Source organism: Cottoperca gobio, chromosome 16, assembly GCF_900634415.1.
Source record: "Cottoperca gobio chromosome 16, fCotGob3.1, whole genome shotgun sequence".
NCBI lineage: Eukaryota > Metazoa > Chordata > Actinopteri > Perciformes > Bovichtidae > Cottoperca > Cottoperca gobio.
This window is the reverse complement of record NC_041370.1, coordinates 20,118,858-20,146,805: the sequence shown is the minus strand read 5'-3', so window position 1 is coordinate 20,146,805 and position 27,948 is coordinate 20,118,858. Positions and strand designations below refer to the sequence as shown.

General features: G+C 40.8%; 1 protein-coding gene across 1 annotated transcript; it reads left to right on the top strand.

Annotated features, from left to right (window-relative positions):
• Positions 1-357: 357 nt before the first annotated feature.
• Positions 358-27,490, top strand: eif3ea (eukaryotic translation initiation factor 3, subunit E, a). The gene is made up of 13 exons (XM_029450842.1): positions 358-517; positions 1,509-1,626; positions 1,854-1,971; positions 4,027-4,069; positions 5,408-5,512; positions 10,633-10,758; positions 11,037-11,161; positions 14,152-14,278; positions 15,342-15,443; positions 19,706-19,815; positions 25,506-25,608; positions 26,078-26,212; positions 27,325-27,490. The coding sequence occupies exons 1-13, from the start codon at positions 428-430 to the stop codon at positions 27,358-27,360; spliced, it is 1,338 nt and encodes a 445-aa protein (XP_029306702.1). The 5' UTR covers positions 358-427; the 3' UTR covers positions 27,361-27,490.
• Positions 27,491-27,948: the final 458 nt, after the last annotated feature.

Here is a 27,948-nt window from a genome sequence, read left to right as displayed (position 1 = left end):
TTATTGGAAATAATCTGGTTGTTTTCATTCAAATTCAGTAGGCTTGTGAGTGGGGGTTCATCATGACTGTATTTGGCTCCCATGAAGAAGTCATTCCCAGTCACACACAGGCTTTTAGAAAAAAAAAAAAGATTGGTGGTGTCTGGAGCAAAGCCTATGTCTTTAAATTCAACAAAACGTTCACTTGGATTCCTCTTTATAAATTAAATGAAATGTTTTACTGTGTCAACACCACAAGGAAAATATGGGAATTTTGATAGGTTTACAAGTCACAGTAATGCAGAACCAATGAAGCAAAGAATCTATCTATCTATCTATCTATCTATCTATCTATCTATCTATCTATGATGTTGAGAATGTCGCTGATTGGTCAGTCCCTCTTCACACAGCTGCGACACACATCCGGTTCCCTTTCCCCGGAGCAAAGATGGCGGAATACGACCTCACCACCAAAATTGCCCACTTTTTAGACCGTCATCTCGTTTTTCCTCTGCTGGAGTTCCTGTCTGTCAAAGAGGTACGACACATATGAACATATAAACATTCCGTTACATTGTTTTAGCTATTTAAATAAACTATTAACACATTTTGAACCGTTTTTAAAGCCATGTGCTCTCAGGAGCTGGGCATCTTTTCTGTAGCTGTGTAAAGTAGCCATATTTAACCAGAGTGGAGCCGGAATTGTAGCCTCCTGCCTTCAAAATAAAAGTTGAAAAACACGTCACCTTTGACAAAAACGATAGATGTTCGGGGACAACAGAATAAAGGAAATTGGAGAACAACGTTCAAGCGATTAATTATATGCATTTAGTTAAATACAATCAAATATTACGAAAACAAAACTTATTTTGTATGTTTTTTTACGTTGGAAATAATGTATCGGAAGTCCTCCTTTTGATTGTGGTTAACTTTACAACTTTACAGTGGTTAAGCCAGCCACGCGCTGTTTTAGATTCAGATGATTGTAGGAGTGCGCCTTTGTTAAATTCAGAGAAGTAGCTACTAGCAGTAGCTAGTTTGTACAATATTGTTCGGTGTTTCTGCCTCACACGTTATCACTCTACAGGTCCTCTGTCTATGGTGTTGCCGCCTTGTAGCTAATTTATATACCGGGAAATGAACCAGTCATAACTGGGCTCTCTGGGGCGATGCTAACTCTTGGTAGCTGATACAAGTGCTTAATCTGCTAAAACAACATAACAAGTTGGAGTACACATTACGGCAACTGTTGAGACGTATCGCTTAACCGTTGAAAGATATGTATTAACAATGTTCACAACACTTTACACAACTATTAGGGCCAGCAAACACTGCGTCGGCTAGCTAAGCTAACCTCTAGTTAGAATTCTAAAGCTAACGGCGTCAGTTATTTTTTTCAGTTGGCTAGCAGTGACTTGAACGTTGTTACCTAGTAACACGAACAATAGCCAGAATAATTTTGCAATAATAATGTTGTGCTAATACACCCCCCCCCCCCCCTGTTATATATAATTGGCCATGTTTCTTAGATCTACAATGAGCAGGAGCTGCTTCATGGAAAACTGGACCTCCTCAGTGACACAAACATGGTGGACTTCGCCATGGATGTGTACAGAAGCCTTTTTTCTGATAAGGAAATTCCCCAAAGTAAGTGTTGACGCCATGTGAATACACACTACTCATCCCCATTGCTCAAGCAATAACACACACAACCACATTAATATTGCATATTATATTGATAGAACTCAAAGGGTTACAACCACTCACTCCATTGAGAATTGATTTAGCAGTAAAACCTTATTTCACAACGTTTTCCAGGCTGTTTATGGTGTTGCTGTAGAAGCTAATGACTTTCTTTATCCTCCCTGTGTCAGCTCTAAGGGAGAAGAGGACAGAGGTTGTGGCCCAGCTGAAGCAGCTGCAGTCAGAGACGGAACCCATTGTGAAAATGTTTGAGGACCCGGAAACAACAAGGCAGATGCAGTCCACCAGGTAAATCGTGTTATATTTTCAATCAAGAGTATTATCTTTCCCCTTTTATTTAATCGTTATCCTAAAATAGATTATTATGAAAGGCTTGATTAGCCTTAAAAGGGTTGTAAAAGAATATGATTCTGGGATTATTTAAACCTTTTATTTGAAACAGAAGACTGCATAGCAGCGTTGCAAAAAAAAACATGGACAGGATTTTTTTAATTCCATGCAAATGCATTTTTAATGAGAAATGTTTTGAGCCTTTTCAGGGTTTTGTGTGCAAAGACAGACGCAATATGTTGTGGTTAACCTTATTAAGACTGCATTGTCGTCTACAGTGATTAAAATACTTTGGTTACATTCAGTCTTTATCCTCTTTTGTTTCTTGGCAAGAGTGTGTACATTTAATCAAAAGCATTTTCCATTTCCCCCTCTTTTCAGCTTTTACTGGTTTGTTATATTATGTTAGTTGGGCTGTAGACATTTGTTTCTTTAAGACACAAATTTGTAGTAACTGTTGTGTGAGATTTGAAGCCTGATAATAGCAACATTGACTTAGCACATGTTATTGTTAGTTTGCTGCCACAATGAAGTATGGAGTTAAACCTCCTTTTTGGATGATAAATCATGTGTCTCTCTTAAGTTATGCATTATTTTTTCTCCATACCATTTGGATTTGTAAAACAATGAGAAACTCATCTGGGGTCAATGAAGAATCCTCTCAAAAGCCAAAGGACATGCAGCGGTTTTATTCCACCATTACGAGCTAAATGATCCTTGATGTAGTTGTTTGTTTTTTAACATTATTTCTGCTTTATTAGAGGATCATTCAGTGCAGCAAATGAGAAATATGTTGATATTTAAACCCCAATGTCCTGTCCTTCTGAGGTTAATGCACACAGATCCACAAAGCATTGTACCGGGTAATAGAAGCTAATGCTCCCGAACCTAAAGTACTTTTATTAAGCAGTTAGCTAATAGGCCTTTATGTCATAGCAGGCTTTATTTGGACTACTGAAGCCAGAAACAAAGCCCAGCTATTAGGGTAAATCATGTTAACACCATATCAATCTGTCATACTAAGATGCACTCTGGATTATGAACATCATTAAGATGATCTGTGATGTATGTTCTCATTTGTTTGGACTTGCAATGAAAAGCAATTTTGTCTTTTTGAGTCAACATGTGTGCCAATGTCTCTTTTACTTTTTCAGTGCAGAAGGTGGCAGTAATGCTGTGCAGACCTTTTCATGAACAGTTGCCACTTAGACAGCTCAGCAGCTAATTCTCATCTAAATCTCATAACAAGTGCAAAGCAAAATATATATTGTTGCATTTATGTTAAGATGTTGTGTCAGATTTAAAAGTAAACAAGAAGGCAAAAGAGGCATTTTGGATGCTATGGCCAGTGGCTGATAAATGATTAGGATCTGTGTTCCCACAATGCACAGCAGGCTGACATTCCACACTACAGGGACATCAGCCAGGAGCTTATACCAATATTTTCGACCATCCTTCGATAGCCGCCAAGCAGAGACAGTCCTGTCCTGAAGCAGTGAAGAGTCCTGCCTCAGCCTACATGAGATTCACTTATCACACTTGTGGCAGCAAATACACACTAATATTTTCACATTATAGATGTGAAAATATCCTAGAAACCAAGGCTGTACCGAATGTCATATGGTCTTTTTTTCTTTAATGTAACACTACTAGAAACACACATCGTTTAAAAGTGGTGTCCACATAAATAGCTTGATTTTAAGGTTAGGCAGTTTCATACCTTTTTATTTTGACATGCCAAAGACTCGAAGGCTGGGCTGCAAAATCAGTATTCACTTTCCTCACCAGACATAATTTGTTAGGCAAGGCTAGCATATATTTGTAGTAGCCAAACCAAATGTTATAAACAGCCCATCACACAAAAGTGAAATGGTCTTCATTTATATACATGTCTTGAATTAGACCAGAAGTGGAAAAATGTACCTGAATGGGACTCCAAACACCAGGATGTCAGCCAAACAGCGACTCAAGTTAAATGGCCTCTAACTGGGAACTGTCTTCTTCTTTTTGCAGAGATGGACGAATGCTCTTTGACTATTTGGCAGAAAAACATAACGTAAGTTGGCCTGATTTGCTGACATCTCACTTCTGCACTGCATTTCCCATGGCTCTTGTGTGAACCCATGGTTGTTTTAGGGGCGAAGTGGGAGGGGCAGGCTGAGCAGGGAAATGCAGAATTACTTCCCGAAACCCTTAACTCATTTTCGGGGTTTGTATGGCTTGCACAAATTCTGCGGACATTTACATTCTGTGGTGAATTGTTAAGAATAAACGGACTAGCTCGGGACTCGTGGATAGAGCCGCAAGAATGCCGGAGGTTCTATATTTACCGTGATGTTTGGCTTCTTACCCTCCCCTCCATCGGTCCCCTCCCACTCCGGTATCCCGCTGACCTGCATGCTGTCCTCAGTGCACCTCCACACAGCTCAGTGCCCCTCAGCATGCTGTGGGAAAGGCTTGGGCGGTTATACTGAATCTTTAGTGAATGGCCTGACGTCAATGCACACTGCTGTGAGATACCGGACAGCAGGAAGCACAGTTAAATATAGTAAGACAAGTAAGCTTGAAATGATAGCCCTATAAATATGAATTTCTTATTCACTTCGCATGACCACTTCTTGGCAGATTTGCCACCAAAGTGAAATATTATCTTGCGATTCACGGCAAAATACCACTGATATGCTACAGCAGTGTTTACTCTACATTCATTTCGCAGTGGTGGCGCACCGCAGCAGGAAAAATGATGTTACTGCTTCAAATATGAAATTAAAATGAGATTAGAGTACAATTTAGTTACGATGATCTAAAATATATTTGATGTAGCCCCCGTGTTTGTGAATTAATATCTTTATGATAACTGGGGCAGCAGCTACTGATTAACTTCATTTTCGATTTAATAAGCAATACATTCATTTAGTTGATCATTATTTAGTCTATGAAACGTCAAAAAATGGCCATCACAACTTCACAGAGCCACACTTTGTCTTCAAATGTTTGGTTTTTGTTTGACCAAAAGTCCGAATACCAAACTATTTAGTTTACAATTAAATGACAAAAACAAATCAGGAAATTCTCTCATTTGAGAGGCTGGCATCAGATAATATTGGAACGGTTTCACTATTTCTGCTTGAAAAATGACAACTATTAATCGATTATCAAAATAGTTGCCAATTTCTTTTCTGTTGCTGGACGTTCAGCTCTAATGACAACACCCTAACCCCAGACCGCCAATAGATATGACACAAAACTGGGATGTCCTTAGGCACCACAGCTGCATAAAATTAGAGAGCAAGCCCAATGTCTGATTTAAAAAAGATGTATTGTTTGACTTGGTCTGACAACGATTCCCATTTCCTGTGTTTGTGACATTGATACTTTTGTATTCCTCTTAAAGTTTCGTCAGGAGTACTTGGACACGCTGTACAGATATGCCAAGTTCCAGTATGAGTGTGGAAACTACTCTGGTGCTGCAGAATACCTCTACTTCTTCCGCGTCTTGGTAAGTTTTCAGCGTTTGTCATTGACGTTCAACACCAGTTAACATTAATAGTGATGTTTTACTAATAACCGTACGCCTTACCCCACTTAACAGAGTGTCTGTAGTATTTTATTATCCCCATTTATATACTGGCTGAATGCATTTCTCTGACATATTAAAATAGAACATCACATTATGTTTGCCAGATTGCTTTAATTCCTCAAAATGCCAATGCTTGCATAGGAGAGGAAAAGAACACTTAGAAGTAATTGAATGTGAAAAGCTTACGTCATTGCCTATTCAATTCCCTGCACGTCTTTTGTATTAGGGGGAGTCTGCTCCTCTAAGACTTGAGTAGGATCTTTTACTGGGCCAAGTGATCAGTGGTGGACTGCATAATCTGTCTGTAGTCTTCTCACGGGCGAGCCTCAGTAGACATCTTATTGATTTGAGTGCTGTGGCCAGAGAGTCCCTTGTCACGACTTCTGAGTTTATGGTGTGCTTAAGTTATGCAAGGCATCTCTTTAGTTAGCATCAAGAGGGTTACACACACTTTGCATGGTGTTTCAGGGAGGCTGCGCATGTACGGCTGCTTTTTCTTATCTTAATTTAAAATGAGCTGGAGGAAAAAGACAACTTTATACAATACAAATAGTTTGATTCAATCATTTTCAAAATAAGTCCAATGTATGTTTTGCAGAGAAGGATAATCATAGTTCACAGAGCGTACTGGCAATACTCTTGTTAGTGCACATGCACACTCCCTACTTCCTCTATAAACAAAGAGACTTGTTGCCTGGGTTTTGGCATTTGTGGCTTCTCTCCCTTTGCCCTCAGAAATGAGTGAAAGATGAACTTGCCAGTGAATGGGCTTAAAAACCTCACAGTGGCCTTGGTAGAGGAGTTTTGCCACATTCACATTGGATAATGTGATGTTTTAATTATGTGAAATATGCCACACATGTGACACCACATTTTAGATTTTTAAACAAGTTGACCCATAAATGTTTAACTGTTCAGCTTTATCGTCTGTATTAGGTCTTTCTTTGATTTAAAAATAAAAGGTAGACTAGATGCAGGTAACTGCATCATTGCAGTAATTAGTATTCTTAGTGACGTGGAAATGTCCACAGTAGTGGACATGTCAAGACACGACTACTGTCTTGGTTCAAAGTACCTTCACACTGTTGACTAGAATGGTACAATTCCAGTTGCTTTGAAGCACTGCACCTCTGTAAGTGACATGACAAAGGCTTGTGTAATATCAACAGACTTGTCACTGTGGGTCTCGTTGGAGTGATCTGGAGGAAAAAACACCAAGTGGACGTTGTGTGGCTCCTATTACTATTATTATTATTTTTGGAGAGAGAACCAGGAAGTGGTACCAGGACTTTTCACACATTGAAGATCACAACCATGGAGTTTACCAAGTGGTGTGAACTTTTCAGCAAGTATGAGGTCTGTATCCAAGGTGATTCCATCATTAGCTATGCAAGCAGCAGCGCCTTGGTGGCGTCAGTTGTTGCCTACTCTGGAGCGGCCTTCAAGGTCACATGTAGGGCATCTTCAAGCTTGTAGCCACCCCCATGTTGACTTAGATCATTGCTCCATTTTGAATAACACCAAATGAAAATGTAGCTCTACGTTGACTCCTTTGATGTCATCTTACATCCAGTGTTATTAAGTTCAACTCAACTGCATGTCCTATAATGACCAGTGGAACCAGTCTGCATAGTGAGTGCTTTCCAAGTGTCACTCACTTGTCCTCCAGGAGGACTCCTCCTGCTTTTCTCTTTTGTTCAGCATTTAGCTTTGCGGTAAAGCAAGGACTCATGCCAAAGCCAGCCCTGAAAGAATGGGCAAGAATAAGATCAACATTTTGTCTATTCATTAGAGTGAAAAACATTAAGACCGTCTTTGGTTCCTATTCTAATTGACATTTGATACTGCACTGCGTTGCCTCTTGTCTTTCGTCAGTGACTCCGGCTAGCCATGCTCATTCACTATGTTGGAGTGAAAGACTTGGCAGTGACTCTGAGCGGTGATGAACCCTCTTCGCTACAAACAACCCTCTTAACCCAAAGCAGTTGGGTACTTCATTTGATGGGTTTTTCACTGATCTGCTCAAATCTGTAGAAGGAAGAGTTTCATCCGAGACAAGATGACGGGTAATTCCCCCAAGCTTTCCACTTCCACTCCCTACCAAAAAATCATTGAGGAAAGTCTTCAAAAGGACATATCCCACTGTTCCAACAACAGTTGTTTATGGCTTTGCAACTCAGTCTAAATAAAACCATAATTGCTTTAATTGAGGTATGTTGTTCGAGGTCCAGCACAGATTATTTTTTCTTTTTACCCCTCAAATTGTTATACCCCTCATTTTAAGTTCCAGGCAGATCAGGATTTGTAACTAGATATCTGTTGCTTCCTCTTGACAATGCAAGAGGCTTTTTAGACGAGGAAAAGGTAGAAATGGATTTCATTAGTGGGAGTCAGTATACTGCTCCCCCCTCCCCTCTTTTTGGTGTTTTGTGGACCTCCCATCCTCACAGGCCCCTTGTCTGTCTCTCCCTCCCCCGTATGGGAGAGGTGAGGCTCCATAAAGTCATTTAACGTGGGAAACCCAGTCAATTAAACGAAGGAAGCCAGCCTTGCAAAATCCATGCCTCAGGTCTTGTTACAGTGTGGCCTAGCCCGAAAAGAGCAACTTATTCATATCATCACTTAATGCAGGGATTGAATGTTAAGAATAAAGATTAAGTATCCCGACGGATCACCAGCACAGTAAATTTATTGTTGCTGGTCAGTCAGCGAAAATGTGCCCGCTTCACAAACCAATGGAAACTTAAGGTAACTGCTGGAAAAACCCAGGTATTGAAACTTTTCTAGCGTGGCCACTAGTGAAAGCCAGACTGTGTGTGTCTGAGTGTATGTATGTGTGTGTATGTGTGAGTGTGTGAGTAGAAAGCTGCCATAATGACCTGGAGGTCAGCCAAACATAGCAGGCAGGGACTTCCAGGAGAGGGAAAAAAATAACAAACAAAACAAAACACTTTCAACAGATGAAACGCTGACCTTTCCACTGGCAGTGGAGCCAATTTTTTTTCTCTAGCTGTTACAATACTGATCATTCTTGTGACTTCTGCACTTTCATTCGTAATGAACCCAAGTTGTGCTCTGTGATCAAAGAAACTCTGCTGCTCTACTGGGTGGATGGACACACCGTCTTACTGTGTTCTCTTTTGGGGGAATACTACAGGAGATTTAACAAATATTTCCCCCTTATCCGCTACTGTCTCATATTCTAGCAGTGTGGTTAAATGTTATCAGAGTGTAACTGGTCTTTGCCAAGTAAAAAAAACAAAACCTTTTTACATCCGAATAATCTTCCCAATTTGTGGGGTTCCAGCGGAAACCTGTTCTTTTTTTAGTGTTTCCTCTACTTGTGCATCTGTCGTGTCTCACAGTCCACTTCAGCGGCTGTCCGACGGCGTACGGGGGTGTGTGGTTAGGATCTAGGCTTCTCTGGCCGCTCAGCAGACACCCACCCTGACTTCCTGCTTGACTCATGTCACTGCGTCTGGTGTTTGGTGTTATCGTGAACTACTGTGTCACAGAGTTTCCCATGAGCCCCAGGGTGTAGTCCAGTGTCCACTACAGAGTGATTTTCAACCTGTGTTTCATTACCTGATTCTTTTTGTTTGTTTTAGTCTGTTCTGGAAATCAGAAACAGTAGCCTGTGACATTTTTTGAGAGTAATTATCCTCACAAAAGTGTCTTGTTAGCGTCAGTTCATATTTCAGCCTAATTACCTTGTGATAACGACAGTTGCTGAAGGTAATGGATGGAGAGTATTGCACTTGTAGAGTAAAGCTTGCAAAAATGTTAACAAAGCAAATCTCACTGGATACATAAACTCACATTTAATGTACATTCAGTAATATTATTTGGCAGGTTAGTTAATTTCATGTTTTTAAGACATTTTTTGGTGATTATTTTGGTTTTCATTCTCACCACTAAAGCTGTAGTTATTTATATTAATTGTGTATGTGTAATATATAGATATAGATATATATAGATATAGATATAGATATATATATAGATATAGATATAGATATAGATATAGATAGATAGATAGATAGATATTTAGATATCTATAGATGTATCAATAAGAATATAAAATCCCCATCAAGTGGTTTCTTCAGATTTTCTAAGGAACTTTTCACAAATCAAGATTGTTTAATTTGCCTCGTACTCCAGCTTGTTCGTTTAGTCTGTCGTCTCTCTGTCTGTCTCTCTCTCTCTCTCTCTCTGTCTGTCTCTCTGTCCTTGTAACAGAAAGCAACAGAACGTGCCCTTGGGTGGGGATGATGTTGTTTCAAAGATTGTACTGTATAATTGTTTCACAAATCAGCATTGTGCAGCAACAATGTCACACTTCATTAGATCCTAAAACATTCTCATAAGAAATATGTTCTGGGGTCGGTGCAGTCTCCTGCCACCCCCTGGGTGCTATTCTTTCAGGTTGATGATTAGCTCATTTTTCAATTAATTGAAGTCAAAGGCACATTTTTGTCTGCAAACAGGACAAATGACCTTTGAAATACTTGCAGTAACTAAGCCCATAAAGTAACCTATGATGCTGGCATTGATTCTAAGTCTGTCATTGCTGATACACCATTAGTTTTGAGGACCTTCAGCATTACCCTATCAAGAAACTCCACTGTAACCAAAATGTTTTAGTTCTAGCAAACTGTTCAGCTAGCATAGTGACACACATGTTCCAAATGTGCCTTTAACTTAATGTGGTAATCTATTATCACACTGTATGGTGAACTGCAATGCGGTGGTTGTAGTATCTAAAAGTGCAGCAAATTTGTTTTTTATTAAAAGCTAAACAGTCTTTCATGATCCATTTCTCTTTTTCTGTCAAGTTCCATTCCCTTTGAATGACATAATTTAATCCATTTATCCAGTATAAATAAGAAAAGTGACGGCACAGAGCAGCAATGCCACTGAAGCCAAGCAAGCAGTGGCACTGTTTATGTCAACCCGTATGAGGAAAATGTGGAAAAACTTGTTTTGTATGTTGTGGTGTTGTGTGCTTCAGGTTTTAACAATGCACCATGTCTGTTCCCAAGGTCCCAGCTACAGACAGGAATGCCCTGAACTCTCTGTGGGGAAAGCTGGCCTCTGAGATCCTGATGCAGAACTGGGAGGCTGCCATGGAGGACCTCACCCGCCTGAGGGAGACTATCGATAACAACGTAAATGCCCCACTTCTCAGAATTTGATACCACATTTAGATTCTCTTACCTAGACTCTCATATTGACATTTCACTTTCACTTTCTAACTACTTAGGAACTTGGATTTGAGTATGAAGTGGTTGTATGATTGATTGATGGTCAGTTAGGAGGCAAGGAATAGTTTTTTTCTTGTGCATTACAGGAGAATAGAACAGCTTGTATGTGACTGGCAAAATGTAATTTTTGTGTTTTTGTGGACTTCTTTTTCACTTTCCTTCTTTTCTTCCCACCTGTCCAGTCTGTCACCTCCCCTCTCCAGTCTCTCCAGCAGAGGACATGGCTCATTCATTGGTCTCTCTTTGTCTTCTTCAACCACCCCAAGGGTAGAGACAATATCATTGAGCTCTTTCTGTATCAGCCACAGTAAGTAACGTTTTCTATTTAATTTAGTTTCTTGTTTTAACCCCCGCTTTTACATCCAGGAAATGGCAAAATGTTGGCAAAAGAATATCAGGAAGTATTTGTAAAGAAAAGATCCATTTCCACAAAACAAGGGCAACAGGAAAGGCAACGTTCTTTAGCTTGGTTGAACCTTGTGTTTATTGGCCCTTTTAAGGTACATCTAAATCCATGAATACATTTGTCACCATTTGGTGAAATTTGTCTTGTTAAATAAAAAATATAAACCTTCTTAATTTGTGTAGATCTAAAGAGCACGCCGGGTCTCGCGGCTACGTAGTGTGTGATGCAGAGGGTTATGGGACGCAGGGGAGTGAATCAATCCTGAGAAGCTACAGCAGCTGCACACTAAAAGCAGTGCATCGCAAAGTGAAGCTTAGACCTACTGTCAGAAATGTTACCTTTTTTCATTCCAAAGGATTTTGCAGGCCAGGAAATATAGTGATTTGGTTGGTTATAGTTCTGGTTGATTCAACCAAAAGCTTTCGTGTTATACTTCTTAAGAGACTAAATAGCAACTTTAAGACTCTGTATTTTGATAATGGATGTTCCTGGCAAATAACCTTTCCTTCAGTTGCGTTGTTATATTGAGAACATTTGTCTGATGTTTTGCATGTGTTGTGAGATACAGTATGCGTGTGGTTTTGATATTTCAAATGTTATCTTTGTTTAAGTATTATTATTATTATTATTATTATTATTATTATTATAAGAGGATTTGGAGAAAAGGTCAGTCATTTCATAACATCAAGTTGATTTCAGAGAAAACCATCTACTTTAATAACACATTTTTGGGTGGTGGGCTTCTTCATGAACCCCGCTGGTATTTTTTAAAGTGGTTTCAGAAGTGTGTTTTCGTGTGGTCTGTTTACTCTCCAAGTCGAGAACGAGGCCATGTGTATCGCAGATCGGAAACTTTATACACTGTGTTAAAATTTGCACACCGCCTATTTTGATGTTTTTGGTCCCTCCCCCTGTTCTAATTGCAGGCTTGTATAATTGTACAGATGATTGGACTCCACAGACAGTATGACAGGAGACCACAACGCAGCACACTCAAATGTCTGGTTCCCTGAATTTTACTCAGTTTTTAATTTTATTGTAGATGATTAAGGAGGCCTGCCCAATAATTACTCATGAAAAGCTCACCCAACCATCTGTGTGGACAAACTGAGGTAGTTTTGTGTGCTTTGCAGTTTCACAGTCTAGAAACCTCATGTTTTCCCCACTGAGGCTTGGCTCTTGCGTCCCAATCTTTTGACCAGTACTTCCTTTGGCAGAAGTCGGTGACCAGTGGCTGGCCTTCAGCTCCACAGTATGACCTCTCTTACCCCTGTAGTCAGCAGATGTTGGTCCAAAGCCTTGTTTGTGTACTCTTGACAAACTGCACAGACTTCAGGGGAAACAATGCTCAGTATGCAAGTATGATACAGGTGCATACTGGATCAAATACTACTAGGTCAAGGATCCCAATTTGACAAGATTTTGCTTCAGGGACCTCCACCTGAAACGATTTTGGCTGTTAAATATGATTAAGACCATCTATAGTTGTCAACTACAGTCGAGGAGATAACTATAGAGGGAGTGAAACCTGAGATCTGAATAGTCACACTTATGAGCCTTACTCTCATTGGGTTCACTTCTATGGTGAATTAAATAATGAAAATAAACTGTATCCCATTTTTCTGGGGTCCCACTAGAACCCCCTCAAGGACCCTTAGGGGTCCCCGGACCTCTGGTTGTGAACCACTGGTTTTTATCACTTGGTTAATTGTTCAACATTATTTTCTTCTCCAGACGTGCCGTGAAATGGGACCTTGTTACCCTGTCCCTTTTCTGTGTTCTCCCACAGCCCCCCCCCCCCCCCCCCCCCCCCCTTGAACAGAGAAAATTTGAACTCATACTTGATTTCTTGGCTGCATGCCTCAGTAGCATCTTCAGCAAACCAGTGCAGCAATGCTTGTTGCCTCAAAAAAAGAAAAAAGATGAAGTCCCCTAAGTGGAGTAGGGTGAATGCCCCCCAGATTTGGTACAGTGACTCATGCGAGATCGCTTGCTATTGGAGCCCCCCCTGGAGAGTGAGTAGGTGTAAGTTAATCAGGAACACAGTGCGGAGCGTTGCGGTTTTCCACGGGAGTCAAGCAACTACAAAGGGAGGGAGGGATAGAGCCCTCCTAAAACCAGAATGACTATGGCCCACAAGCAGCCCACTGCTGTTTTTAGACTCAACATCACTACTGCCACAGGTCCCCCGTCCCTTTAATTGTTTCAGCTAATTAAACCGTTGTCGGCACTCTTTCTCTGAACACCATGTCTCCCTCTGGCCTTCAAAATTAGACCTGTAGGGGCCCACTCCACTTCCTCTTTTCAGATGTATTTGGTCAATTTGTGGTTGAGTGGAGGGTGAAGTTCAAAGATAGATATTTAGAAACCAATAAGGAGTTTTCGTGATAAGTTGATGTCTATTGATTGCCATCTCAACAAGGAAAGTGCTGTGTGTGTGTGCTTGTGTGCGTGCAGACCTTACATGTTGTTTTTTACAGAACCCTGTCTCCTGAGTTGGTGTGGGATTAGAGTCAGCCTGTAACAGCGTCCTGTCTCTTATGTTCAGCCCTTAGCTAGTTGACCTGTGGTTGAAACATCAGTCCCTGATGGATTGTGTTTCAGCTACTGGGCAGGTCCCTGCTCACTGATCTATATCTTCTTGCCAGGGTTTCCTTTTCCTCCTCCCTCTCAGGACACTAATGAAAGAGACAGCTTAAAGCTGGGACCCATGTCCAGAAGTGAGGGTCCTGTTAGGACATTTATCTGTTAGCTGCAAAGGCTTTCCCTGTGTTCTAAATGCCAGGAGCCCAATAGGCAGCCAAAATGTTCTATTATGTGTACTTGTAAAGATCATGTCTTTGCTTACATCAGTCTGATGAGTGATTACCTTTTATCCTCCCTCATTCCAGATACCTCAATGCTATCCAGACTATGTGCCCACACATCCTGCGTTACCTAACCACAGCGATCATTACAAACAAGGATGTCCGTAAGCGTCGGCAGGTCCTGAAGGATTTGGTGAAGGTCATTCAGCAGGTACCACACTTTTTTCATTGTTCACCCCAAAATGCACACAGTTATCAGGTCAATGCTTATAGGCCATACAGGCTTTGGATGATGAGTAATTGTCTGACCATGCAATCCAATAGCATACAAACGCTTCCTTTTTAAGCTCACAGTGTATATGGTTTTGGGTTCAAGCTTGGAACCCATTACTTCTGGTGAATGTGTTAGTGTACCGATGCCCTCTCCACCAATGATGGTAGCTACTCCAGAGATCTTAGCACTACCTTGGTGGGTTGATGGTAATCATTAAAACATGTGCCCAGTGCGCTCTGTTCTGTGACCTCAGGTCAGCTTGGGACTCTCAAACCATGATTTGGAACTGCTCAGAGTTCAGAATGTGTTTTCACTAAAGCCCTTGTAAACTGTTATGTTTTTTTCACTTTTGTACTCAGCAGGTGGTTATTTTGACTACATAGTCTTTATTGTCACTGTCTTAAACCAAACTAGGATTTTGGTTTCTGGACATGCACCAACCACCACACAATCGGCCACTGGTCAAACCCAATCAGTCTCATACATCTGATTTTTTTGCCTGTCAAATATACACACGCATGATGGTTTTACGTCGAGCACACAGCGGCACAAATGGTAACGCCACAACCACACACAACGTGCTCATTGGTAAGTTTTGTCTCGGCGTGAGTAAGGAAAACATAAAGGTTGCAATTTGTTACACCTGCAAGTAAAGAAAAAAGAAAAGCTGTGGAGGAACAACCTACAAAAGATTATCCTATAACTTGGTTCAGTTTTGGAGAAAATATAACTTATTTAATAGTCAATGTTTTATTATGTAGCATTGAATTAATTTTTTTGTAAACTGTCTATTATAGTATGCACAAATCAGAAATAAAAGAACCCATACATAACATTTACATTTCATGATGTTTAATGTATATTCCTGCTTTTATTCTATTCAGTTTAACAAATATAAACATTGACTTTGTTCAAAAATGTAAGCTTTGATTCTTAAACAGATGTATTTAGGCATACTAAGTGATTTTTAAAAATATATATATTTCATTCTTTTCTTTAGGAATCTTACACCTACAAAGATCCAATTACAGAGTTTGTGGAGTGCCTCTACGTGAACTTTGACTTTGACAGTGCCCAGAAGAAACTCAGGGAGTGCGAGTCGGTGAGTAAGCACTTCAGTTAACCTCACCAACATCCATTTCAACCTTTTGTTCCCAAACTATGGAAAGTCTCGGTTTATTGTGCCTCTCCATGACAAAACAGAGGTATACCGAGGATCTCAGATTTGCAGGTCAGACTCCTGAACTTTTGCTGAAGAGCATCGTAGTAAATGTTGTTAGTAATCATATGATCTCGGTCTGACCTTTTGCCTGATCACACAGCGTTTCTATTTGCTGGACTTGTGTGTGGGTCCAGTTCAGTCAGAACAGTGATACTCTGTGCCTTGTATCATACTATCAGTCACAATACCACAAGCTCCTCTTGGACACTGCATGACTCAGGCTTCAGTCAGATTTTACTATGGCCTGTAATTGACCCATCAGGCTAGTAGTTAACAATAAAAGCTTTATAAGCAAAAGTCTCCACAGAGGCGTGCAGACACTCGTTTTAAAGAGGGAGATCTGTCATAGCACCGCCATTTAAAGCATTTATTTCAATTTTGGGTTGTAATGGCTAAATGAGTGATGTGAGAATAGAATATGACCATAAAAGTCCTCTTTGTATGTTGACTGCTAAGCTGAACACACAGTGAACACTGATCAATGTGATTTGATAAGTTAAAGTGACCTCAAATATGGAATTGTGTATTAGAATGCATTAGTTCTAGCTAGGTGTACCTAATAAACTGGTGTACATTTTATGAAGGAGAAAAAATATTAAACACTTTAAAACACAAGTTATAACAGTTCAGTAACACGATAAACTGCAACCTTAAAAATATTTTCATCTCTCTGATACAGTATAAAATTATAGTACGTTTATTTTTCAATCAAGAAAATGTGGTGTCTGAAACTATAAGACAATGTAAAAATAAATCTTTTGTTTTAGGTCAACTTCATGCCAGTACAAAAACTAGTTTTTTGTCTACAAATGCAAAAAGGTCTAGTTTTATCTTTTAAGAAATTTATTTTTCGTGTAGATAAAACTAGACCTGCATGTCTGAGTCTTATGAAATTCTGCCAAAATTGTTTTCTGTGCAGCATATTTTGAGATATTACAATGCATGTGTTGCAATTCCATTCCGTAAGATACAACAGGTGGATACAATAAGAGGAATGCCTGTAAGACAAAAATGATAAATGATATATTGCATTGATTGCACAAGTCCAGTAGACCCTATTATGACGGGCTGGTCAGATTCTTTAGCCGGATTCAGAACGAGAGCAGGTGTCCTAACTGGTGTTGTGCTTTATCTATATTATGCGTAACTTGATCTCTTAGTTCATTCTTTGCGTACACAATGTAATTTCCCAACAGCCTTGATTATTTGGACCTGCAGAAGAATAAAAGGCGATACTCTGGGTTATTTGGCCCTTTCCTCATGTTTTGCCTCTCCACGATAAACCTTTTAAAATGAAAAACATGTGGCCTGATCAAATGGCTCTTTGCCAGGAGTAAATGTTTATAAATCATGTCAGCGGTTTGCTGGCAGTTCCGTTTGGTTTTAACCTATTTTTTTTATCCAATACAAAAAGTCTTCGTCTTCCCAAATCACTGTTTAAAAAAACGAGGAAGTTATAACCAAACTCACTCGGGAAGATTTGTTTTTACTTAGTTATTCCCTCAATAAAATCTCTTCGTGGCCAGAAAAAATCCAAAGCATGTTCCAAGAGAAAATTAGATTTTTCCTGTGTAAAACCCTCCAGGGCCCTTCTCCAAATGATGAAATGTACTATCAACAATATTAGAGTTGTATCCTATTTCAGCTAAGACATGACACACGCACTCAATCACTGACCTTGTTAAACACTTGCACGCACTTTGTAGGAACTCTCTGGGTTGGTCTTGACCTCTCCTCGTGGGGTTCTGTTTACAGAGACTCTACTGTGGTTAAAACAGATGCTCAAAACCAAACTACTTCTCAGGTCAGAGCCCAAGTTATTCCAGGTGCTTTTAACACTGGTCTACCTGTCAGTCTTATCAGAGCATGTCCATTTGGCACACAAGCCCTCTATTGACCTCATTCATTTCACAAGCAGGTCTAGCGAGCTGGGTGGTTCCAAAAATGTTTAACAGCACTTTTTAATGCATTACCTGTGATGGTCTGCAAACATTTTCCCCAAAGTGGTCTTGTTTGAAGTCAGTATTTGCAGAATCCCCTGCAGAAATTCACACGTAAGCCTTCAAAAAGCGCATTATTTCAGAGACTGTGGAGTGATTGAGGTAAACCGATACCCCTTTGCGATCGGCTCTCGCCCTGATGAGCATTTGTAATGCATCAATTTTGAGCCATTGGCAAGATTGGCACCCATCTATTAACTGATTGCTGTAATAGCAAGATATGGGTATTGTTTTCAGCTCTCTTGTCTTCGTTGCTTTCAAATGGTTTAAATTGTCCTGTTCAGACTGTACAGGGGCTTCTTTTGTTTCCCCCCCCACTTCACCCAAATCTGGAATCACTGTCAGATGTTAGATGCTTGCATGTCAAAGATTGAAAAGTATAGGCCCACCTATAGTCAGACCTTCAGATTGCGCATAAAAGGGCTCTTCAAGCCCCTTTCAGAATTTGTATAAGCTTTGTGGTCTGAATCCCAGATGACAGTAATTAGGGTACTTAACTGTTCAAAGTTTATCAGCTCTTAGATAAGCGTGGTCATATCTGAAATGTGCGTTGCCTGATAGCGCCATGTAGTTGGGATTTATTCAAGCTGAACTATGGGCAGATAGGAGCTTTCTAAACTTAAGCAAACATAGAGCTGGTAATTCTTGGAGAGCTTTTGAAGCTCGAGGTCTGTGATGTGAAATAGCACTCGATGGAGAGTTGGAATGCAGCAAGCAGTGAGAAATGGGAGCATTTCACACAGTGGTACCTCTGGGGCCATAGCTGGGTCATGAACATTTACAGTAGATGAATTGGCCATGTGCAGTAGTGTCAAAGAGTCCAAGTAAGGCCGTATTTCTTACTGTAACAAGCCACAGGTGATGCAGTATATTTTCAGGCTGAAAAGACTTGCTCTCATCTGTGAGTTTATTTGGACTGGTGGTGCTACAGTTGTTGGATGACTGGCGATCCTGCACAGTGGAGTTGACACTGAACCACCAGACCAGATGACAGGTGATAAGTCACCGACAATGTGGTCATCTCTGTGGTTGGCTCTGTTCTTACTGTTCCGTCTGTTGTGGTGGTTTATAGACATTGAAGGTTTCTGGTTGATTTGAAGCACCTTGCGGGGCCTGGCATTGCTACCCTACACAGGGATCTTTCATCTGCAAAACCTTTGTCAAAACACACCTTTTGATAACGGAAATGTAGCCAGCATGGTCCTCCCTTCCCTGTTTACTCTGAGCATTTATCAAAAACAGATTGTAATTTGATTTTAGTGAATAAATTATTTCCTTAATTGAATAAGACATGAGTCTGCTAGAAGCAGACTGATTGAAACTTGTGATGCTACACTCATGACTATCCATTGCTGTTCAATCTGAAGGGTCCAGCTCGATTGTTCTAATGAATCTAAGAAAAGCTCTGAAATAATATAATAATAATCTGTTAAATCACCATCTATCGCTAATGAGGTAGCACAATAGTGATTGAGCCTATGGGCCACTGATGAAAGTATTGCAATATTTATATATTTGCAGTATTACCAACTGTGGAATGTGGTGACATTCCTGGAAAAAAATCCAGTATTGAGTTACTGCTAATGCAAAGCAAACATTTCCTACTGCTGCAGCTTCACATTAAAAGCATTTAAATGGCGAAACACACTTTTATCATGACGTCGTCACAGGAAATCGCTATCGTTCATCAAAAGTGCGTCTACAAAACAGCAGATCAGTTTGAAAAATTGCAGCGAATAATGGAAGAGTCAGGCGCAGCCACAGTGAGCTGCACAACCCCTACTTCTCAGCCAGGTAACCGACTACTTTCACTTCCGCTGTTTGCAGACTCGTGTCGTACGCCTCATAAAATCAGATCACGGTTGCTCACAGAATGATCGAAAAAGGCCAATTATTTCCTGACTTTCTTTATGAAATCGATAGTTTGTTTTGCTGCCCCATGTAATCTAGGACCTGTAGTATTAAACACCAATTGCCATTACCACCAGTAAATAGGGTGTCGCCAAATCAACAAGGACTGAAATCTTAAGGATTGCCACATTAAACATTTGTAAGAAACTTTAAGATTGACCTATAAACGCAGATATAACTCTTTGTGTAGTTTCTACACTGCTCTTATGTTACATGCTTTCTGTCTCTTAGGTTCTTGTGAATGACTTCTTCCTGGTTGCTTGCCTGGAGGACTTCATTGAGAATGCCCGCCTCTTCATCTTTGAGACCTTCTGCAGAATTCACCAGTGCATTAGCATCAAGTAAGTCACTCAATCCAATCCAAACTAAGCGAAACTAACATTTGCATGTTGAACTTCTGGGTTATGGTGACAGTGTGTGGGGGAAACTACGGTTGCTTTTAAATCCTGACCATGTTGCGCGGCAGGATTCAGACGCGCATCACTAACAGGAAGTCCTTTTTGCTATCACCAGACTTTGTAAGGAGTCAGTAAACAGGAAGTAAGAACATTGGCTTTGTGTTTAGTGGAATTTTCCTCGCAGATAAGTGTTTATTGCCCCTTCCACACACAGCCATGCTGACCCCACACATTTTGAGGATTAAGTATTGTGAGGTTTAACTGCTTCCAGGTCTCCACAGGTTGATCTGCTCACTAAACTTTTAAGACCACCTGTCCGAGGCCAATTCACAGAAAGTTTTCTCTCGGGAAGAGGTCAGGGTTAGACGGCTTTAGACGTTCCCAGCTGCTATAACAGCCGGGAATCTTTCAGCTCCATTGCTTTCGATGTAGGGAGGTCAAAGGGTTTTGTAGGTCTTTATCGACTCCTTAGTTCAAAATCCAGTTTAGTTACATTAAAATAAAATTGACCTTGAATGACTCCACAAAACCAAGAAATTTAGTCAATGCTAATTATAGTGAGCATTAGCGGAAAGACTCAAAATATTATAGTAAATGACTGCAATTAAGATAGATTATAGGATTTGGCTGCCTCTTTACATCAATTTTAGAGAGTGAGAAAGATAAAGAAAGAGCATTCAACCTTCTCAGCCATTAATATTCATCTTTGTAACGGTGGAGTTGTGCTTGTTGTTGCATCTAATCTGTGATATCGGGTAATACATACGTTATCCTTTTGTGAGGCCTCACTAATTTACAGTACCAATGCTTTCAGAAGGCTACGTTCATAGTCAATGCTGAAGATTTGAAGGAATGAGTGCATTTTAAATATGGTCCAAGAGAGGGAATGATTTACTTCTGTTGACATGAAAATGATTGCATTGACTGTTATATAGAGCCATGGAGGTCTGTTGTCAAGGTTGAACCGTGGAACATGATCAGACCCTGTCGAAATCTCCAGTTGCAGATTGTCTGGAATTGATTAGGAGTCCTGGTTCTTTTTGGCAGACTTACTGCAATTGTATCCATTTACTTGTTAAGGACCACAAAGGTTAGTGGTAACACTGAAAGAGGAAGTCGAACGGTGATTTTTCTACTTTTCACCTTTTTTCTGAATCGTGTGCTCTTGTTTGTTGAGGTTTCTAAAGCAGGAACTCATATCAGGGGCAGTTTTAGGGATTTCTGTATTTATTTTTGGTGGTGTTATGACGATGGACACAGCATGTCTATTTTGGAAAGACACCCAATTTCCAAGTCATTAGTCCTCTACCCAGAAGCCCTTTTGCACCCAAGCGTGGACTCAAATGAATTTGATGGCTGTTTTTAATGAGGACATTTTTACAGCTGTTGGCTATGATGGTTTCACAGATATTTAGCTCGCTTTTTGCTCACAGCTTGGGTCACAGAAGTAGACCAGAAGTTGGCATGATTGAGTTATTATATGCAATAAAGCTTAGGTCTTCAGCAGGGGGTCCGCGACCCCCAGGGGCTCCACGGAGGTACTGCAGGGGGGTCGCAAAATTGTTTGTAGATAAAGCAATGAAAAAAAAAAATATTTTTTTTTATATATATATATTTTTTTTTTGCTCTGCCATTCACATTCCCTCCTCCACTGTACTTCGCAAAGGTTTGTCTAGACTATTCTGTTTCCCATGTGTGTGTTTCCAATGTGGCTTTGTTTTCCCTGTTTGATTTACAGTGTTTATTTCCTTAGTCCTTCCAGTGGCGAGACCCTGCTTTGACCTCAAGCGCACACTTGTCCTTTGACATTTTAAGTAAATGCTTCAGACAGTTTTTTCCCTCTCCATCACCAGATTATATTTGTACACAAATGCTCAATGGTAGTTGGAATCAGTGCCTTGTGTGTTTGGATGTAACACTGAAGATCTTTCCACCTCACAATTGAGTCATTAAAAAGACCACATGATCATTTCAGTTTCCCCGAAAAATCAATTTTACCCCAAGCCGAAAGCGAGGTTGCTCCAAAAGGCTCGGAAGTCTCCCAAACACTATCATATGTTAGTGTTTAACAATGCATTCATTTCAGGCCAGCCGTGTTAAGAAGGGGGCTACTTTTGAGAAGGATCCCCCATCCTCTTCTCTCTTCTAACAGAGTTAGACCCCAATGCCTGACCCCTCTCTTCAAGTGTGAGGTATTGAGACCCAAAGGAGTCTCCTAGCCTGAAGTCGAAAGCGCAGGAGCCAGAGTGAGTAAGGGGTCGAAATGAAAGTGATCCCCTCTCCCTCAAGGAACAGGATCATGGTTGTGTTAAATAAAACCAGTCATGGAGGCTGTCTGCTTGTCTTAAGGGCCAAAGGATGTCAATAGTGGCGGTTGTATAAATCCAACCCATTCTCAGATCTCCCTCCTTTTCTTTCTTTTTTCTTCCCCTCGTTTCTTCGCTTCACCCTAAGGTTTAAGTAGAGGTAGCTGCTGTACACCTCTCAGAGAGACAATGAGATATAGTAACCCTCCTCTGATATACAAATGTCCTTCCTGGGAGGAAAACATTGCCAGACTTTCTTGTATAAATTAGATTAGAGGACTTTGGCTGGTACAGGCCAAGGCCCTGGGCCTTTTGGGGGCACTCTGTGTTATGTTGCACAGATCACGTTTAGAGGGGTTAGGGGTTAGCGTAACTCCCCAGTGAGGAAACCAGATCATGTTTGTTTTGATCATCATATCTGACCTGGACTTGACTGACATGTGCCCCCACTTTACTGAATTGCCAAACAAAACACCCAGTACCCCTGCGCAGCAATCACTTAATCACACGGGTAACATGGGAACCAATAACAAATTTCATTTAAGTTTGCCTTAGATTATTTGATTGTTAGGTAAATAAAGCGAATGTCAGTGAATATGTTGGAGTGGTGCTCTTAACAGGTGCTGGCTATTGTTTTTGTAGTTTTGAACTGTTGTAGAGCGAGATACAGGGGTGGACATTTATGTATTTGTCTATATATTGTGAGGCTTAGAGTTGGCAGTATTTGTTTGTTTTTATGACTTGACAAACTCTCACAGAACGAGAAATAAAATGGGTGAAAAGGAAAAAACTAAAAAGATAACAAGTGACAAAATGAAATCAATAGGATCCCTTTAGTAATTCAAATAATTAGTTTGACAACACAGATGCATTTAAAACTGGAATATACATGACAGGTAGAGCGTATTCACTGTTTTATGTAGTCCCACTTTGTAATGGTTTTTAGCAGTTATTTCTTCCAAAAGTAAATTGTCTCTTCAATTTATTTGTTGACAGGTGTTAATTGGTAGTGATTTTTGATGCTGTAGATTGAGTTGTCTTTGATTTCATTATATGGCATTACAATATTTTGTATTGCATTATATTGAAACATATGCTATTGAGCTATTAAGCTACCAATAAGAGCTACATCTATTTATCAATGTGCAATTTACATTACATGCAACTTAAAAAGGACTTAAATCCTTGATGCTAACTGTCTCTCTGTGATCGCTGACATGTGTTATCTATCACAACCTAAACTTGTGTTTCTAGACAGCTGCCACTTTCCCAAACTTGTTAGGTTCCCACTAATCATCCATAGGAGCAATTTGATTGTCAAGCATCATTTTCTCAAGGTTTTGATGGCCTGAAGTGTAATCCGCTGTGTTCGTAGTTAGTTGGTGTGAGTGACAGGTTGATCAGTCTCTCTGTATCCCTTTCCTCTGCACATGAATCAACTCACCACTGGTGCTTTTCCATCTCATTATCCACCGCCTGCATCTCTTCACTGTGGTGAAAGTGTTGAGAGATATGTACTGTCAGACCAAACCCTATTTTGCTAATTATGCTGAGGTAATGCTTTTATTTTTTGTTTATGCTTTTAATGCCCCATCCAGACACTGACATCATTTCACTTCCCTTCTTCATGTGGTTTTGCCACCATTTGACCAACATTCATGGGTTAGAGAGTGGTAGTATTTTTCTTTTTGAGCCTTGAGGTAAAACAGACAAGTCCCAAAGATTACTTTCCACTAAAAGAATGTCTTAAATAAGTCAGACCCAGAGAGCGACAGTTAAAATCAGTCTTGCTGGTGTTGGGATATATGTGTAGAGCTGTGGCGTGTTCCGATTCTAGCTTACTCACTGAAGGGGTCTCTCACAATGTGATGAATGGACCAGGAAGTGATAATTAGTAGAGTAAATTGTTTTTATATAAGCCTTATAACTCCTATTATTTTGAAGTGTGTGTGTGTGTGTGGATAGGTAGGGTAATTGTGGGCAGTGCACATAGGGGTTGAGGATATTTATTGGGGCCCTTATATGAAATGCGGTAGGCGTGGAGGGGGGGGTGGGGGTCAGACAGGAGGAAGGGGGCAGGAAACGCGGGGGGCTGGGGGTATCGAGGGGGGTCTAGTTATTTTGAAAGCCACAAGGAAAGCCAGCTGCACTGGGGAAAGCTTTGGATCAAAGAATGCCAGCCACCCTCATACAACCGCCCCCCCCCCCCCCCCCCCCCCCCCTTCTGCTGTGACACATCCATGTCTAGCTGTATCAAAGAGCAGGCCGGTCTCCAACCTGGCTTTCATTTTGAGGGACAGTCACCGTATGACCAGTGTGTCATGACAAGCTTTAGCAGCCAGGTGGGAGAGAGTGTGTCCAGGACAATGGTACAAAAATAATAATAAAGTGATAAGTAGCCACAGAGGCTCACACCATGGGGGTGTCCCAGCCCTTGTAATTGAGTTATTCATACAAGTCTGTAAATCAAACTAGTAGAGGGCTATTAGAAGTGTTTTCGGGGAAGTTTTCATGTTTTACACCTTTTTCCCCAAATACAATATGTTGGCCATTTATTAGCATTGTCTAAAGAAAATAATGACTAGTCACTTGGCACCTAATGTGTAACGTCCATCATAATGCAGTGTAGTGTTGACTGAGAGTTATTGCTGTACTGTATATGGATCAACACTCAGAGAGCAGCCCAGTTTAATTGAAGTCACTGTTTGCAAAGGACTCATCTTACAGAGGTATTTGTAACAACTGCAGTGATTGCCTGAGATAAAATACAAATAAAAGCCCTGTGCAGATGAGCCACATATTTTAATGACCGAGTAATTAGTAATAATAAGCAGCAGTAATTCAGTCATTTGAGCAAGAATATGGGGGATAATTTTGGGGGAATTTATTACATATACGAGTTCCTCAGATATGGTAATCTTAGTCCCATGCCAGCGGCGCTTGAGACCTTAGCCAGGGTCAGCATCTTTGGGTATTCTCTTCATTTTCGATACAATTTGTCTGAGATAGACATTCCTACCCTTTCTGTTGGCTTATGCTGCATTCCAGACAACTCAGAACTCAAATAGTCTGACGTCACACAGCAATGGTGTCACATATTGTGAATGGTAAACCATCAACTAAAAGGGCAAAGTAATGGATCTTTGTCTTAAGTTAAATAAAACAATACATGCTGTCATATAGTGAAAGCTGTTCTGTGTGTAAAATTGTTTTGGCTTTGGGGTTGGAAGTCGGATAATTCAACTGGGAGTTTCTGACCTCAGACTTTAATTGAAACAAAGCATTATAAACAGGTTAGAGCCTCACGCCTCTCTGCTTCCTCAACAGCATGCTGGCAGACAAACTGAACATGACGCCCGAGGATGCTGAGAGATGGATCGTCAATCTTATCCGCAACGCCAGGCTTGATGCAAAGATAGACTCCAAACTGGTGAGCCCTTCTTCTTCAATTAGTCGGCTCGCCACTTAACTGATTAATCAAAGCTTTTTTTAACAGCCCTTTGCAAATTGGGGGTGGTAGTGACAGTCAAATAGCTTTTAGATACTCCTGCTGTGTGACTTCAGAGGGACAAGGAGGCATTATTTATGTCCTGATTTTGTAATTGAAGGGTGCACTGTCAGGACATTGTAACTGTAATATCTCACCCTTGCTAGGTCCTCTTTGTGAGGCTCCATGTTGAAGCTGCATGTTTTGGCCTACACATCACAACAGTTCTCTGTAATCAGCAAATCACAGCCCAGTCCTCCTGAATGACATAGAATTATCTAGATGGGCCTACAGTATATGTGAATAGGACCACTGGTTGATGTTTGTAGGATGGTGTGTCTGCAAGACCAAATGTGATTGGCTTATTGGTTGTTTTTGTGAATCCCTTGTCCACTTGTGTCTGTATTTCTAGGGCCATGTGGTCATGGGGAACAACGCCATATCACCTTACCAGCAGGTGATTGAGAAGACCAAGAGCCTCTCGTTCCGCAGCCAAATGTTGGCCATGAACATTGAGAAAAAGCAGGTCCAGAGCACCAAGACCGAGGTGAGTAACGCACATACTGTACATACAAAATGCTTACAAACCCACCCTTCACAGCTTGTCGCTGAAGGCAGCCACCCCTTCCCTATTAACTGATTAGATTGCTAGAAGGTCAACACAAACTCAGGGCAGTTCAAAGTGTCTCAAATACTCAGCTCAAAAGAACAAGGCCAAAGAATGTTGATTAACAACCATCAACAAAAGCTCTCTTTACACGAAATAAGCCAGTAAGAGCAAGTTTAACAGAGCTGATGCTTTCATCCCTCCATTGCTCTTCAAAGGCCTAATGACAAGGTAGATTCCAAACAACCATAAAACGATGCCTGGGCTCTGTGACTCAACTCAGCAACGTAAATAAGGTGGACCCTCACACTAGCTTTTGGTGAACATTACTTAAAGCCTAGAGTTCCCTGCACTTAGGACCTGCTGCAGATGTCTGGCTCAGGGTCCAGTCATCCCATTTAAGTGTGTTTTTGATGTTGACCTTGTGTGTTTTAGTGGTATGTAGACCGTTCAAGCACTACAACTACAGAGTGTCATAATCACGCACATACTCTGAACGGTGAGCTGTTGCCTCGCACAGCTTCTCACTCCTTGAAGACACGCACGTCTGTCAAATCAGATTGATGGGCCTGACACCTGACAGCAAGGCCACAGAGTTGCAACAGACATGTTAAATGTTCACTTTTTAACTGTGCAGCTCTTGAGGGACTATCTTTTGATGTGCTCAGTTACCCTCCTCCCTATTGTTTGAATATTTGCAGCAGGAGTGCTGCCATAATCCTTTCCTGTAAAAAAGCAAAGACCCCCTCATTAAGGAGTTTTTTGTAATTAGACTAAAGAGGCAGCAAACAACTTGCAGAGCACCATTACTTCCTGCTGTCCTCAAGGCTACAAATCACTTACATATAGAGAACATTTACTGCCTACCATCTGGGACGGCTGCTTAGGGTCCCTGTCAACTCTCACAGCAAAAATGTCAGTACTTAACTGCTTGCACATGTATATTACTTTTTCACATTTCCCACAATCAACAACAACATTTTGTTTTGATCGGTCTCAGTGATCTACAAATTGTCTAATTTTATGTTTTCTTCTCACTTTTTTTCTTCCAGACACCAAACTGGGCAGGTCAGGAAACTGGATTTTAGCCACACAGTGCAGATGGATCCATCCTAGTCATTGTGTCTTTTCTTCCACGCTTTGTATCTCAAGGAGCACAGTGCTGTTTTGCACTTGGTTCAAGTCATCACCAATTCAATAAAAGTGACCAACAAAACATTTTTCACCCATGATTGCCTTATTTCTGGACATTACAAGCTGTGGTTTGAGGTTTGAGTGGTCAGACTTTTTTGTATCGTTGACACTTGATGAAGTTTTAATGTGTGCATTGAGTCACCGAGTTGGACAGTTAGGACTGCTGCGTGCGATGCGGATCATGCGAGCTGTTTAGTCTGTTGGTTTTATGGTGTTTTTAGTGGTTCGCTTCAGCGTGGCAGGCAGTCCTGCTGAGGGGGACGTCAGCTGGAGGGGCAAACAGAGGTGATGTACAGTTACCAGCGGTCACACTCTCTGCCAGTCATTCTGTCCATCTGAGGACATAAGAGAGCCATAAAGAACCATTAGCCAGACGGACACAATCTTTTTAATGTCCCGCCCCACCCCCGCTCTTCTCTGCTTTCGACCTTCTCATAACTCAGTCCTCTCTGTCCCTCCTTTATCGCAATTGCTCACAAACA

Bases quoted from the DNA above. Each gene is read 5' to 3' on its own strand.
- eif3ea (XM_029450842.1), top strand. From the start codon at position 428: ATGGCGGAATACGACCTCACCACCAAAATTGCCCACTTTTTAGACCGT. The intron at 25,609-26,077 runs GTGAGCCCTTCT...CTGTATTTCTAG, and splicing joins CAAAGATAGACTCCAAACTG to GGCCATGTGGTCATGGGGAA. The intron at 26,213-27,324 runs GTGAGTAACGCA...TTTTTCTTCCAG, and splicing joins TCCAGAGCACCAAGACCGAG to ACACCAAACTGGGCAGGTCA.